Source organism: Manis javanica, chromosome 8 (genome assembly GCF_040802235.1).
Source record: "Manis javanica isolate MJ-LG chromosome 8, MJ_LKY, whole genome shotgun sequence".
Lineage (NCBI taxonomy): Eukaryota > Metazoa > Chordata > Mammalia > Pholidota > Manidae > Manis > Manis javanica.
This window is the reverse complement of record NC_133163.1, coordinates 90,396,354-90,413,067: the sequence shown is the minus strand read 5'-3', so window position 1 is coordinate 90,413,067 and position 16,714 is coordinate 90,396,354. Positions and strand designations below refer to the sequence as shown.

The 16,714-nt window shown below is 36.1% G+C and overlaps 1 protein-coding gene across 3 annotated transcripts in view; it reads right to left on the bottom strand.

Moving 5' to 3' along the window:
- BUB1B (BUB1 mitotic checkpoint serine/threonine kinase B) overlaps positions 1 to 16,714 on the bottom strand; it is a 48,479-nt gene that overhangs the window by 13,521 nt on the left and 18,244 nt on the right. For all 3 annotated transcript variants that reach the window (XM_017667718.3, XM_073211626.1, XM_073211625.1), the window contains exons 9-14: positions 8,551 to 8,780; positions 3,601 to 3,713; positions 2,957 to 3,072; positions 2,359 to 2,408; positions 1,362 to 1,422; positions 1,126 to 1,231 (exon numbers count right to left, since the gene is read on the bottom strand). In XM_017667718.3, the coding sequence (XP_017523207.3) occupies positions 1,126 to 1,231; positions 1,362 to 1,422; positions 2,359 to 2,408; positions 2,957 to 3,072; positions 3,601 to 3,713; positions 8,551 to 8,780 (676 nt within the window). The remainder of the gene's footprint in view (positions 1 to 1,125; positions 1,232 to 1,361; positions 1,423 to 2,358; positions 2,409 to 2,956; positions 3,073 to 3,600; positions 3,714 to 8,550; positions 8,781 to 16,714) is intronic.

The following is a 16,714-nucleotide window of genomic DNA, read 5'->3' as shown; positions in this document are numbered from 1 at the left end:
ATGATTTTCTTCCTTAAAATTTCAATGAAATGTTAATGATAAAGATTACTTACTTTGACTTGCATGTCTATGAAGGATCTTTTTACCCTAAGTATTACTATGTCACTAGTCAACAGTGGTTAAAATAGGACATTACTAACAAAAAAATGGCTATAGTGCACATAACTCTTCAGTTGCCACAAACAGTATTTTATATAAAAGAACAAAGATCTTTTGTGTGTTGGTTTAAAAAAAAGTATTACAGGTTTTAAGACTGATTTTTTTCCTCACTGTAAAAAATTGGGATATAATTCACATTACCAAAAAATTCACCCTTTGAAAGTATTCATTTCACTCTTTTTTAGTACATTCACAAGGTTGTGCAACCACCACCATCAAACTCCCGAAAATTTTCATCACCCCAAAAAGAATACCCAATATACCCAATATCCATTAGTAGTTACTTGCTAATCTCTTCTTCCCTAATCCTTTGGAAATTCCTAATCTATTTACTATCTTTATTGATTTACCTATTCTGGCTATTTCATACAAATGGAATGGTCTTTTGTATTTGGCTTCATTCACAAAGGAAAGTCTTTTCAAGGTGCATCCATGTATAAGATCTATCAATACATCATTCCTTTTTATGGCTAAATAATATTCCATTGTATGCATATACCACATTTTGTTTATCCATGCATTAGTTGATGGACATTCAGTTGTTTTCACTCTTTGGATATTATGAATAATGCTGGTATAGTACAAATTTTTTATGTGAACATATATTTTTAATTCTCTTGGCTATATACCTAGGGGGGGAATTACTGGGTCTATGGTACATGTTTAACTGCCAAACTGTTTTCCAAAGGGGCTGCACCATTTTACATTCCCACCAGTGATGTGCGAGGGTTCTAATTTCTCCATATCTTTACCAACACTTCTTATTTTCTGTCTTTTTGACTATAGCCATTCTATTGCATGTGAAGTAGTATCTCACTGATGTTTTGATTTGCATTCTCTGGTTACTAATGACATTGAGCATTTTTTCATGTGCTTATTTTAAGCCAGTGATTTTAATTTTAACCCTAAACTTTTGTGATCATTGAATGAAACAATCCAGCACTCCATTTACATTAACAGACTTACACAAACATCTGGAGACACATCCTCATTTGAGTTGATGCTTTCTGAAGTTTTGAGAATTGCAAGGGGTCTTCGTTGGGCTAAAACCTGTGAGGGATCTGCAGGGGAACTGGAAAAAGACATACTCCAGTTAGCAATTTTTTTTATTAACAGAGATAACAGAAATACCCTAATTAACTTTCATCTATAATAGTAAAAACTTTAAAGTGTCAGAACAAACAAAACAAAAAATCTCAAACCTGATATTCTTTTTTTCTGAAAGAAGAAACTCGTCAAAAATGGAGAAAGGTATACTGGAACCTACAGAAAAAGAAACTAAATTTATACTCTTTGGAGTAATGATTCCAAACTTCAAAACAAGAGTTAAGTAATATTTTGTGTTCTTTGAAAGCAGAAAGGCAGTCTGTTTTTTGTAAGAATGATTTCATAAAAATAAGAGATCACTTAATAACAATTATCTAAACATGGATGATCTTGTTTCATCTGTATTAACCACAACTACCACTCCTCCAAACCAACCCAACTTTGGATTATTTTGAAGCAAATCCAAGACATCATATCATTTCATCTATAAATATTTCAGTATGCATTTCCTGGTTGAAATGCCTCTTCAATCACTTTGATTCTATAGAGTTTTTTTTTTTTTTAGTGATTTTGTTGAAGAAACAATAGTTTTGTCATGCTGGATTTGTCAGTTTTGCATGTTCCTCCATGCTTTGTATTTCCTATAAATTGGTGGTTAGAATTAGAGGTTTAATCAGGTCCTTTTTAATGCTTTTTGAAAACTACTCATAGGTTGATATTCATGTTTTTACCTCTTTTAACATATTTCTGAATAGAAAGAAGACAAATATGAATATAAAAGAGATTTAGTTTAAAACTTCTCCCCTTTCTTCCAAAAACCAACTTTCTAGTCTTGGCTGCTGGATACTACTACTATGCTTAGCTCAGGGTATATTAGCCTAAGTGGAAGATTATTTGGTAATTAATACAAATTTAAATTTACATTTAAAGCAAATATTTCAAAGCACTGAGAAATCTTACAAAAATTTTCTTTCAAATGTCCATTCTATTTCAAATCATATGCTTATAAATTCCATGATCAAAGGTATAATACCTTAGTCCCCAGCTCTACTTCTTTCAACTCCCTTTACCATAATTAAGAAAAGTATTTACAACTTGTTACATAATACATTTGTTAACAGAAGTTTCTTAAGAGAGTCAAACACAATTCACCTTTAGAATGAGGTTGTTCTTGCCAAATGTTTTCTGCAAGTGAAGTTTCCCTGTGAAGAAACTTGGTTTAAAACATGTGCTTTGTACTCACAGAAAGAATTATTTAATTCTTAAAAGTCTAAGAGGCTTGATGAAATATAATCCTCTATAATCTAAGATAAAATACTGTCAATCCAAATTCATTAAGATAGAAACTTCAGTTATTAAAATTATTATAGAAATATATTTGATAAATTACATTAACAGTATAAGCAGATTACAAAATGATAAACTTTCATTTTTATAAAACAAAACAAAAACAGAACACATAAGGAGAGATATACCAATATTAATAGAAGTCATCTCTTGGTGATAGAAATGGGTAGTTTTCTCTTTTTAAGAATTATTTATATTTAATGGTTTCTATAAGATACATGTATATTTTTCTGTCCTCCCTCATCAGCATCAAAGCTTATATTGTGACAGAGACTTGCAAAAATCACATCTTGATACTATAAAAGAGACTGGAGACTTCCAGAAGACTTTAAGTCACTAGATTCAAAGATTGGCTCTAAATGCCCTCGTAGAAGCATTGTTCTTTCCACCAGAGTGGTCCTACCTGGCACAAGAATTTACTGGACAAAAAGAATTGGGTTGAACCACTGCTGGTATTTCCTGAGGCTCTGAAGCAATTCGCAGTTCAGCTGTGTCCTGTATAGGCATCTTTTCTTCTTGCTATTTGCATTAAATAAACAAAATCAGTGTGTCTCTCCTATCTAGAAAATGCTGTATTTTCAAGCTTTAGCTCCAAAATTAGCTTTAGCATATTCTTCCCTTAGATATCCATTGACTATATTAAATGTCTGTATCATAAAAGTTTTTTCCAATAATTTATGTTCTTAGTATAAACTGGTACTGTTGTATTCAACTGAGCAGTGCCAAGCATATACGAATTTCTTTAGGTAACCCATTTTAATGGAACATGACTAGAATAAAAAGGTAAAGTCAGAGGTAACAAAACAAGGGTGTAGACCACAACTAATGAGTCAATAAATTGCCTCGCTTATATCACATGCCATAACTTCCATTGGAAGCCACCTGTTAAATTACTTTTCTGGTCAATTTTGTTACTACTAAGCTAAGAATAGCTACCAGAAAAACTCTGAATGGGAGGAAGGAGGACTTTTACCTTCTATACTTTTATATTTTTTAATATTTGTTTCAATAAGTATTAGTTTGGTGTATTAAAAAAAGAGAAATGACCTGATCACCCGCTCTTTCTTGCTGAGTAGTTTGAATTTCTTTTAGTTTCTTCTCCATCTCTTCAATCTGTTTCTGCATTTCTGCTCTCTTCTTTGCACTGGTCAGTAGTTCGGCTAGAAACAGTAAAGTTGGATGAGGCAGTACTTCCTCAAAGCAATATGCTGTCAGAAACTGTCTTTGGAGTTTATGGGTTTATGTCCTCAACTTATGTGTTGCTATTACAGATCAGAGAATGGTATATAAGTGGAGCCATATCCTCAAGTTGAGATGATATAGGTCTCATTCTTTTATATACCCAGTCAATTAAAAAAAAAAAAAAGAATATCTATAATGTGCCAAGCACAACTCTGAGCATTTAGGTGTCAGTGGTGCACAATACAAAATCCTTGGTCATGTGACACTAACATTCAATTTGAGGGATGTAGACACACACAAATTAACAAGAAATGCAGTGTAAAAAATAAAATAGGTGACATGAGAATGTGTGACTGGGTAGGGGGATAGAGGTCAGAGGCTACTTAAGACCAGTGATCAGAGAAGATCACTGTAAGAAAGTGACATTATAAAGCTGTGACCCTGAATGACCAGAGCCCAGACATAGCTGTGGCATAGTAAGAGGGAGCAAAGTAAAAAAATAGGTTGGAGAGATAGCCAGGGGCCAAGTCATGTAGGGGTACAGGGTTTATATTGCATTCTAAGACCGCAAAAAGATTTTAAGGACTGACATTATCTGACTTTTTATAAAGATCATTTTTTATGAGCAAAGTGGATTGTGGTAAGGCCAGAATGAGGGCAGAAAGTCTAGTTGCAATAGTTCAGCTGAAAGAATGTGGCTTGGATTTAGATAATGAGAATCGTGATAAATGAAAGGTTTGGGAACTTTTTGGTGATGAAGGTGTTAGTGGGGGGAATGGTAGGGCAAGAGGATCAGTGATGACTTCTGGATTTTTATGACTTGAACCAACTAGGTACGTAGTGATGGCTTTTATTGAGATGGGAATCCTGTGGCAAATATGTGTGTTGGGGTGTGGTTTGTGGTAAAAATCAATAATTCTGTTTTGGCTATGTTGAGTGTAAGATGTCTATTAGGATAGCCAATGATGAAGGCAACTAAATATGAGTCTGTAGTTCTGACACCCCTAACATGTCAGGGATGGGGATATAAATTTGAAAGCCCATGGCCTGTAAACAGTATTTAATTCATTACCTAGAGAGAGTTGTAGAAAGGTAACTGGAGTATTCCAGAACTCTATCCTGGGCCTCAGAAATAGGTCCTTGAGAAGAAGAAAGAAAAAGTGAGAGGGAGTGCACACCAAGGAAGAAGCCAAGAGAAGCATTTTGCAAAGAAGTATTTCATTAATTATGCTAAAATAAATCAAGAGGTCAATAAAGATCAGGACTGATAAATGGCCACAATATTTGGCAAAAAGGAAGCTTCTGGTGACTATGATTAGAGCTGATTCACTGGAATAGAAGGGATACTTGAGGAAATAATAGGCAGTGAAGAAGATTATAAATTCCAAGAAATTTTGCTGTGAACATTAGAAAAATGAGTAATAGCTGGAGAAGAGTCTGAGAATAATGGAGGACTGTTTTTTTTTAAAGAATTAAGGTAATAGAGTACATTTGAATGATGGTAAGAATGGTTTAGTAGAAAGAGAAAATGCTGGAGGGGGAAGAAAAAGGGGTCATTCTTTTTTTTTTGTATCATTAATCTACAATTACAGAAAGAACATTATGTTTACTAGGTTCCCCCTTCACCAAGTCCCCCCCACATACCCCTTCACAGTCACTGTCCATCTGTGTAGTAAGATGCTGTAAAATCACTACTTGTCTTCTCTGTGGTATGCAGCCCTCCCCATGTCCCCCACGCACTATACATGCTAATTGTAATGCCCTCTTTGTTTTTCCCCACCCTTATCCCTTCCTTCCCACCCATCATCCCCAGTCCCTTTCCCTTTGGTAACTATTAGTCCATTCTTGGGTTCTGTGATTCTGCTGCTGTTTTGTTCCTTCAGTTTTCCTTTGTTCTTATACTCCACATATGGGTGAAATCATTTGGTATTATTTCTCTTTCTCTGCTTGGCTTATTTCACTGAGCATAATTCCCTCTAGCTCCATCCATGTTGTTGCGAATGGTAGGATCTGTTTTTTTCTTATACCTGCATAATATTCCATTGTGTATATGTACCACATCTTCTTTATCAATTCATCTACTGATGGACATTTAGGTTGCTTCCATATCTTGGCTATTGTAAACAGTGCAACAATAAACATAGGGGTGCATAAAAGGGTCATTCTTGATTGATAGGAACAGAGAAATGTTAATTTTAACAGAAAGAATGTTAGAGTGTTTAGGTACAGATTGAAGATATGGTAGATATGGTGGAAGAAAACAGAGCTACCAGTATATTCTTTCTATCATCTCAATGAAATATGATACAAGATAATAACTGAGGAGGTATGAAGAAGATTTGAAAATAATATTAGAGAAATTTAAATTATTTGTTTAGCAGAAAAGAGAAATTCACTTACCAGGCAAATGTAAGTCTGCTAGACACTGCTGAATGCCCGTTTGAGATCTTAAGGTCAACAGTAAAACCACAGGAGGAGGTAGTGAGTAGTGCTCAAGAAAAGATCACAAGAGGTGTGGTGGTCATGGAACTGAGAAGCCATGGTACTGGGTGGTGTAAGGGTAGAAAGGAAGAAACAGAGCCAGGTGCTTCGTCAATGAATGAATGATGGAGAGTGACCAAAAAGTTTGAGGTGAGAACACCAATAAGGCTCATGAGGCAGAAAAAAAATTGGAAGACATGAATCTGAAGGAAGCTAGAGTTTTTGAAGGATGAGGGAAAAATGGTTTGGAAGTAGCCATGGGATGAAGGAACAGTGACCTTGTCCCTAGGTCCTGCCTGTGGCTTCCTGGTTTCTCACATCCTTACCTGAGTAAGTAGTCAGCAATAGTTTTTGAAGCAAGTTTTCAACGGTAACAAAAAAACCATTTGTAATAGGCATGAGGGTTTTTATAAGAGTACAAACTATATATAGCAGGGAAATTACAAGTTCATGAATGCTTTAGAAACCAGCCTAGGAAATAAGTCTTAAAAAGTCCTCTGAGGCCAATATCACTTTTACTTACTCAGATTTCACCTGACCCTTGCCAGGTCCTTCTTTGGCTAGCTGATAATTGAATGTAGTTTCATCTTACTTCTATACCTATTGTAAGCTACACCTTAAAAGAACAGTAGTTTTTATTGAAGTCACTAGTTTCATTCCCAGCTCATACTTGGCTATCCTCAAGCCTACTTCTTCATTTTTTTTTTTATCTGAAGTATTATTGATACAATCTTACTTTGGTTTCAAGTAAACAACACAATGATTCAAGTTACCCATATTATTAAATCCTCACCCTCACAGTGCAGTTACTATCTGTCAACACAGAAAGATGTTGCAGAATCAATGGCTATATTCTATATGCTGTATTACCATCTCTGTGACCAACTTCTATTATGATTGAGAATTTTTGTCCCCCTCACCGTCCTCATCCACCCCAGTCCATCCCCTATGGTAACCACCAGTCACTTCTCATGCATATGTATCTACTGCTATTTTGTTTATTTTGTTTTTATATTCAACAAAAAAGTTAAACCATATGGTATTTGGTATCCTCCACTTGGCTTATTTCACTTAGCATAATACCCTCTAGATCTATCTATGTTGCTGAAAATGGCAGAATTTCTTTCATTTTTATGGCTGGATAGATAATATTCCATTGTGTATAAGTACCACATCTTCTTTATCTATTCATCTATTGATGGACATTTTGGTTACTTCCATGACTTGGCTGTTTTAAGTAATGCGGCAATAACCTACTTCTTTGTTGGGGTGGTTCCCATTTTTAAAAAGCTTTACTCAACCAGCTCCTTGATTTCTAAACATTCCCTTCTACCTGGACACATAGATGCCATTTTTCAATATATTATTTGGATCCGGAGCACTTTTTGTCAATCCTGGAAGGCACTAGTTGATGTAACAAATGAAGGCAATTCTTAACTCACTAATAATAATCTGCTTTACAGAAATGTACTTCTAACTGATGACTTGGAGCTCTTGATTTTTCTTCAAATAAATTTTAAGTGATGGTTAAGTTTTCTAGCTATCCCCGCATATGCCGTATCTTATTTAGTGAGCTGAGCTACAATAGTCTATTCTGAATATTTTTGTAAGAAGAAACACCTCTTTTTTCTTTCTTGGTGTGGATCCTAGTCAAAGTGTCTATATGGACGAAATTTATTTTTGGACCCTCCCCCACCTACTTTTCTGTGTTCTTCCCCATCTACTAATGCCTTAAAGTCCAAATGCTTTGCTTCCTTATTTTTTTAGCACATTCTATACTACCTTTTGACCTAAAGTATTTCAGAAACAACAGTTTCCAATTTTTCCAATGTATGTAAAAATTTCCCTTAATTTAGAAAGAAGATAACATCTTTAAGAAACACTACAAATAACTATGATCTAAGTGACTGAGGTATGATTGAGTATGTTAACCTAAATAAGCCCTGGGAGAAACTTCAGGCAGAGTATCAAAAGTAAAGTGAAATATTTCAGGCAATATTAGGAAAAGTATTTAATGGGAGACATGGCATGTACATGTGTATATGTCAGGGATCATAGCTATCTGCTATTGTGTTGGGGAATATAAATTGTTTCTATAGTTTAGAGCTTTTCCTCCTTTACTTTTGAACATAGACTTAGTTTTTAGTTTTTCCCCTTAGTGGTTTCATGGAAAACAGCAATGTAAGTTCAGTTATGTAGACAAACAGTAGAAACCACAGGAGGAGCACGTAAAGGTACAAACAATGGAGCAATTTTCTTCAGACTTAATATATTAGCTCAACCTTCCTACAACGAAGTTATTTTTACAAACTTGAACTAGATTAATACACATACCTTCCCTTTGTTCTTTTAATTTCTTCCGGAAAACCTCAGCCCGGATCTCTTCAAAGGAGAATTCCCCCACTCCTGCATAGATCTTCTCCTTACAATACATCATCTTCTCTTTCTTCTCCTCAGATTCTTGCTTGTGGTTTTGAACTCTTTGCAGAAGATCTCCTTCTTCCTTTCCAGGCTTTCTTGTGCTTAGAATGTGGTTTATACTGGGTTCAATTTTACACGGTGTCCTAAACGAAGCAAAATAATTATTACTCACCATATAAGTCAAAGTTATTTCTTTGCATGTTTTGACAGAACAAAGGGATATCAGTAGCAAGACTATATGTGACTGATTTCAAAAACAAAAACAAAAACAATTAAGATTAAGAGGCTAAAATTAATTTATACAGGTCATTGACAATTATGTTCTGAGTACTACTCTGTTATGATGAGTTAGAAAATTAGCCATAAAATAGGGTCAACAAATAGCTTATATTCCTTATATGTGAAAACAAATCTGAATATCAGAATATCATAACTAAAGATACTGTATCTTAAACAAACCAAGTTTATGAAAGGAAATTAATCTATAATACAATACAGACTATTTAGCACTGCTTAGCACCCAAAAGAATTACAGTTACAAATACAGCATTTAGGCAACTGATGATGTGGTTCTTCCCTGAGAAGGAAGGATAAGAGTGGTAACACAAGTTTGAAAAGATGAAAGCATAAAGTACCTCAAGAGAGGGCAAATGTTCTCCGTCCTAACTAGGGATCAGAACCACTTCTACACTTTTTAATATTTTTTTATGTACCTTTTTACAATTAAAGATACCTGGCCCTTACCCCAGATCCACTGAATCAGAACCTGTAATTACAGAGTCCAAGTACCTACATGCTTAAAAGGCTTCCTCAACTTGCACAACCTAATAAAGGACATCAACAAAAAATCCACGCGAATATCATACTTAATGATGAAAGACTGAATGCTTCCCCACTGAGATCAGGAACAAGACAAGGATGTAAATTCTTGCCGCTTCTATTCAATATTGCAGTGAAAACTGTTGCCAGAGCAATTAGGTAAGAAAAGAAATAAAGCATAATGGAATAAGGCACCCAGGGACTTTCTGGCCCTGCCTGGTATGGGGTTGGCCCAACTGTTCCACCTTTTAAGGGATTAAAGATGGAGCACTAAGAAGGCAAGACAGAAACCTCCTCCCAAAAACACACAAAAGAGGAAAATACAGCAAATGCAATTAGACCTGAAAATGACCAGAAGACTGCAGAACAGAACCCCTACACCTGAGGAAGAAAAGAGGACTACACATAAAAGGGTGAGCTGGACCCAAGCCCTCCCCCAACCACAGCCTACAGTGGGGAGAAAGAGGAATGGATCAGGGAGTGGGCAGGAGCCCAGGAGTGCTGCACACCTGGCCCTGGAGATCTGCTCTGGGAGCATGAGACCACATTACACTGGGCTCTGGTGATTATCAGGACTAGACACCATGGGCAGGAGGAACACTCTGGGAGGCTGAGACTCTAGCCAGTGTGGAGGGCAGGCACGCTCCACCAGTCCTGAGACCCAAAGCAGAGGCAACAGTTTGAAAGACTTGCTAGCAGTGGGAAGGTTACTAGAGGGGACAAGGGTTGGACGGAACTCTTTCCTCAGGTAAAAGGCAGGTGGAGGATATCTCCCCAGCTCTTCCTCTGCCCAACAGATCAGGAACTCTTGGGAGCCCCAGACGCTCCAGCCACCTTGCTGGCAACACAGCCCCGAGTCTCCTCCTTGTGCACGCTGCCCACAGACAACCCACTTGGCCCAGTAGCAGTGTCAGACTTTGCTGCCTAGCAGGCAGAAGGCAACTCTCCCAGCTCGCTTGGCTCCATTTCAGCACAACCAGAGAGGTGCCTAGAGGAGCCAGCCCCAAGAGCTCCTTCCTCTCTGTAGGTGTCCAAAACTGGTGCTGCACATCCTGCTGGGGCACACTGGTCCACTCACCCCATTAATTCTGCAGCCTGGCCATTGCTGCAGGCCAGGCAGAGGGTGGCCCTGCCAACAGTGAGCTCAACAGAGAATCCTGAGCTGATCAAAAAGGCAGCAGCTCAAGCAAACTGCCTACCCAGACTTAGACCATTACAGAAGCCAGACAGAAAGGTGGTCCTGCCCTTGGCATGCCAACAGCTGGGGCCTCCACAAAATAGAACCAGGCACTAGAGAGTAAAGAATCTTGAGCTTCTGGGCACCATAGCACACCTTCATAAAGCTATTACTCTTTAGATCAGAAAGCATAGCTGAGACACCTAATACAAAGGAAGAAACAAAGAATTCCTAACAAAATTAGCAGGCTGAGGAATTTGATCCAAACAAAACCACAAGACAGAACCCCAGAAAGAGGATTAAATGAAACAGAGATCACCAATCTTCTTGATAAAGATTTCAAAATAAAAGTAAAAAACATGCTGACAGATGTATAGAACAGTATTCAAGATCTCAGGGAGAACACTGACAAAGGGACAGAAGATCTGAAAAAGAGCCACTCAGAGCTGAAGAATATAGTACGTGAAATGAAACATACAATGGAGGGATTTAAAAGTAGATTAGATCAAACCATAAAACTCTTAGAAGAAAACACAGGCAAAACTCTCTTGAATATAAACATGAGCAACATTTTCATATCTCCTCAGGCAAGGGAAACAAAAGCAAAAATGAATAAGTGGGACTATATCAAACTAAAGAAGCTTCTGTACAGCAAAGAACACTATCAGTAGAACAAAAAGGCATCCTACAGTATGGGAGAATATATTCATAAATGACATATCTGATAAGGGGTTGACACCCAAAATATATAAAGAGCTCACATGCCTCAACAAACAAGAAGCAAATAACCCAATTAAAAAATCGGCAGAGGATCTGAACACTTCTCCAAAGAAGAAATTCAGATGGCCAACAGGCACATGAAAAGATGCTCCACATTGCTAATCATCAGAGAAATGCCAATTAAAACCACAATGAGATATCACCTCACACCAGTTAGGATGGCCACCATCCAAAAGACAAACAACAAACGCTGGCAAGGATATGGAGAAAGGGGAACCCTCCTACACTGCTGGTGGGAATGTAAATTAGTTCAACCATTGTGGAAAGCAGTATGGAGGTTCCTCAAAAAACTAAAAATAGACATACCATTTGACCCAGGAATTCCACTCCTAGGAATTTACCCTAAGAACAGGATCACAGATTCAAAAAGACATATGCACCCATATGTTTATTGCAGCACTATTTACAATAGCCAAGATATGGGAGCAACCTAGTGTCTATCATTAGATGAATGGATAAAGAAGATGTAGTACATATACACAATGGAATGTTATTCAGCCATAAGAAAAAAACAAATCCTACTCTTTGCAACAACATGGATAGAGCTAGAGGGTATTATGCTCACTGAAATAAGCCAGGCAGAGAAAGGCAAGTACCAAATGATTTCACCCATCTGTGGAATATAACAGCAAAGCAAAAACTGAAGGAACAAAACAGCAGCAGACTCACAGAACCCAAGAATGGACTAACAGTTACCAAAGGGGAAGAGACTGGGAAGGGTGGGTGGGAAGGGAGGGATAAGGGGATAAGGGGCATTATGATTAGCACACAAAATATAGGGGGGGCTAAGGGGAAGGAATTATAGCACAGAGAAGACAAGTAGTGACTCTATAGCATCTTACTATGCTGATGGACAGTGACTGTAAATGGGGTGTATGGTGGGGACTTGATAATAGGGGGAATGTAGTAACCACAATGCTGCTCTTGTGAAACCTGAGTATAAGACTGTATATCAGTGATACCTTAATTAAAAATAAAAAGTTCCAGCAAAAAAAAAAAAAGTAGATTAGATCATGGAGAGGAGATAGTAAATGAAATATAGAACAGGAAAACAAAGAAGCTGAGAAACAGAGAGAAAAAAAATCTCTAGGAATGAAAGAATAAGACAGCTATGTGACCAATCCAAAAGAAACAATATGCACATAATGGGGGTAACCAGAAGGAGAAGAGAAAGACAAAGGGATAGAAAGTTTAAGGAAATAATTGAAAATTTCCCCAAACTCGAGAAGGAAATAGACACTCAGGTCATGGAAGTACAGAGATTCCCTAAGAAAAGGAACCCTAGGAAGACAACATCAAGACATATAATTAAAATGGCAAAGATCAAGGATAAGGAGTGTGTTGAAAGGAGCCAGAGAGAGAAAAAAAGATTACTTATAAAAGAAATCCCATCAGAATATCAGCAGACTTCTTAACAGAAACTGTACAGGTCAGAAGGGAGTGGTGGCATGATATATTTAATGTACTGAAAAAGAAGGACCTCCAACCAAGATTCCTCTACCCAGCAAGATTATCATTTAAATTTGAAGCAGGTATTAAACAATTTCCAGATAAACAAAAGTTGGAGGAATTTGCCACCACTAAGCCAGTCGTACATGATGTATTAAAGGGACTGTTGTAGATGGAAGTGACCCTAAGGCTAAATAGCTGTCACCAGTGAAAATAAACCCACAGTAAAGGTAGTAGACCAACTAATTATCAAGCAAGTATGAAATTAAAACAAAACAAAAGAAGCAAAATCAACTATATATAAAATCAGTCAAGGGATACACAAAAAGTGTAGATTATGACATCTAATATGAAAAATGTGGAGGAGGAAGAAAAAAAAAAGGAGTGAGGCACCGAGATGAGAAGGGAAGTAAAATGATCTCTATTTGTTGATGACATGAAAACCTATATAAATAAATAAATAAATAAATAACCCCCTAAGAATCTATTAAAAAATTAGAGCTAATAAAGAGTTCATCAAAGAAGCTGGATATAAGATCAATATATAAAAATCAATTATATTTTATATACTTGCAACAAACACTCTGAAAACGAAATTAAGAAAACCATTCTATTTACAATAGCATCAACAAAAGTAAAGTACTTCTGAATATATTTTTTTAAAGGTGTAAAGAAAGAAGATGTATAGATGGCAAATAAGCACATGAAAAGATTCTCAACATCATGTTATTACTAGGGAATTGCAAACAACGAGATACTATTAATGTATCTATTAGAATGGCTAAAATCTAAATTATTAACAACATCAAGGATGCAGAACAACAGAAACTCTTCATTGCTGGTAAGAATGCAAAATGGTACAGCCACTTTGGAAGAGAGCTTGGCACTTTCTTACAAAGCTAAAATTAGTCTTACAATAATATCCAGCCAAATGAGTTGAAAATTTACGTCCACACAAAACTTGCACAAAATTTTATAGCAATTTTTTTCATAATTGCCAAAGCTTGGAAGCAACCAAGATGTCCTCCAATAGATGAATGGATAAACATCCAAATAATGGGATATCAGTCAGCACTAAAAATAAATGATCAATTAAGCCATGAAAAGACAGGGAGAAACCTTAAAAATTCCTAATATTCCAATCTGAAAAGGCTACTTACTGTATGATTCCAACTATGTGACTTTCTGAAAAAGACAAAACTATTAATACAATATAAAAGCCAGTGGTTACCAGGGATTCAGAGTAGGAATTGATGAATAGGTGGAATACAGGGAATTTTTAGGGCAATGAAACTATTTTATATGATACTGTAATGAGGGATATATGACATTATTTGTCAAAACCCATAAAACTATAAAACACATTAGAGTGAACCCTAATGTAAGCTATGAACTTTAGTTAAAAATAATGTATCAATATTGGTTTGTCAGTTATAACAAATGAATCACACTGATGTGATTATCAAGCAATGATTATCAAGGTGTTAATAATCATGAAAATTGTCCAGGGCAGGAAGAAGGGAGTACAGGGAAACTCTGTACATTTGCACAATTTTTCTGTAAACACAAATAACTGCACAAAAAATAGTCTACTCATTTTTTTAAAGAGTGCAAAATTTGTATTCTGAAAACTATGAAACATTGTTGAAAGAAATGAAATAAGATGAATAAAAGGAAAGACATCCCATTGTTCATTGATCAGATTTAATAATGTTAGGATGGAAATATTCATAGTATTGATCTACAGATTTTACACAATCTGTATCAAAATCCCAGCTGACTATTTTGCAGAAATTGCCAAGGCGATCCTTAAATACATATGGAATTGCAAGGGGATCAGATTGGTTAAAACAATCTTTAAAAATATCCAAGACTCATACACAATGGAATATTATTCAGCCATAAAAAAGAAAACAAATATTACCATTTGTAACAACATGGATGGAGTTAGAGGGTATTATGCTCAGTGAGATAAGCCAGGTGGAGAAAGACAAGTACCAAATGATTTCACTCATTTGTGGAGTGTAACAACAAAGCAAAACTGAAGGAACAAAACAGCAGCAGACTCAACAGATTCCAAGAAGGGACTAGTGGTTACCACAAGGGAAGTGGGTGGGGAGGATGGGTGGTGGAGGGAGAAGGGGATTAAGAGGCATTATGATCAGCACTCACAATATAGGTAGGTCACGGGGAAAGCAGTATAGCACAGAGAAGACAAGTAACGACTCTATAGCATCTTACTACACTGATGGACAGTGATTGCAATGGGGTGTGCGGGGGTCCTTGATAATATGGGTGAATGTTGAAACCACAATGTTCCTCATTAGATTGTTTATCAATGATATCTTAATTAACAAAACAAAACAAAAAACAAGACTCATACTTCTAGATTTCAAAAGTTATTACAAATCTACAGAAATCAAGACTGTGTGGTATTGGCATAAAGATAAACATAAAATCAATGAAATACAAGAACCCAGAAATAAACCCATACATTATGGTCAATTGCTTTCAACATGGGTGCTAAGACATTTAATGAGGAAAGAAGTTTTTTCAGCAAATGGTGCTGGGACAACTGGATATCCACATGCAGAAGAATGAAGCTGGACTCTTTCCTTATACTATGCATAAACATTAGCTAAGAATGGATCATAGACCTAAGTACAAGAGTTAAAACTATAAAACTCTTAGAACAAAACATAAGAGTAAATCTTCATGACCTTGGGTTAGGCAAAACCATCTTAGATATAACAACAAAAACAGCACAAGAAACAAAAGAAAACAACAAATAAACTGCACTTCATCAGAATTAAAAAAACTTGTGGGCTTCAAAAGATATGATCAAGAAAATGAAAAGACAAGTCATAGAATGGGAGAAAATATTTACAAGTCACATATCTGATAAGGGACTTGTATCCAGAATATATATACTCGTACAACTCATTAAAAAGACAAATAATCCAATTGAAAAATAGACAAAGGATTGGAACAGGCATTTTTCCAAAGGAGACCTACAAATGGCCATTAAGCCCTTGAAAAGATTCTCAAAATCATTAGTCATTAGGGAAATGCGAAACAAGCCACAGTGAGATACTACTTCATATTTGCTAGGATGGCAAAAACCAAATTCAGGAACTTGCAAATGGTCTCGTGTGACTACAGGTGGGATAGAAAACAAGATATTAGCAGAGGCCAAATAATGAAGAGTCTTATAATTAATGTTAAAGAGTTTGGGTTTCATCACAAAGGTTATGGGGAGCTAATGAAGGATTCTGACCCAGAAAATGACATGATCAGATTTGTTCTCTAGACCTGTGAAAGCATAGAGAATGAGTGGGAATGAGTAAAACTAGAGGTAGATATATTAATCATGTTGCAGTAATCCCAGCAAAAAATGATGGAGACACAGGAGGCATAAAGAAGACTACTAAATTTGTGTAAGAATTTAAAATATTTTTATAATGGTTACTGCTATGCAAGGTCAAAAGACAAGTGACAAAGTAGGGGAAAATATTTGTAATTCCTATTACAGATTTTGGCTGATTTTCTTAATCCATGAAGAGCCCTTGAAATACAACATTAGGAAAAACACCAACTAAAGAAAAAGGTTGCAGAGAGGTCAAATGAGATAGCCATTTTAAAGGAATTTAAATACAAATAAAGTTCAACATTTTCTATACCATAGTTTGACATAATTATTCTACAAGTGATCTTGAAATATTAGAAAGATGAAACAACCATAAATGTGTGCTATTTCTCTCTTCTGGTTATCCTTTGTAAAGACTCATGATTTTCCTAAGAATAGCCTCCCTTGTGTAGAGCTCTTACCAAACAGAATTTTTGCTCTAAATC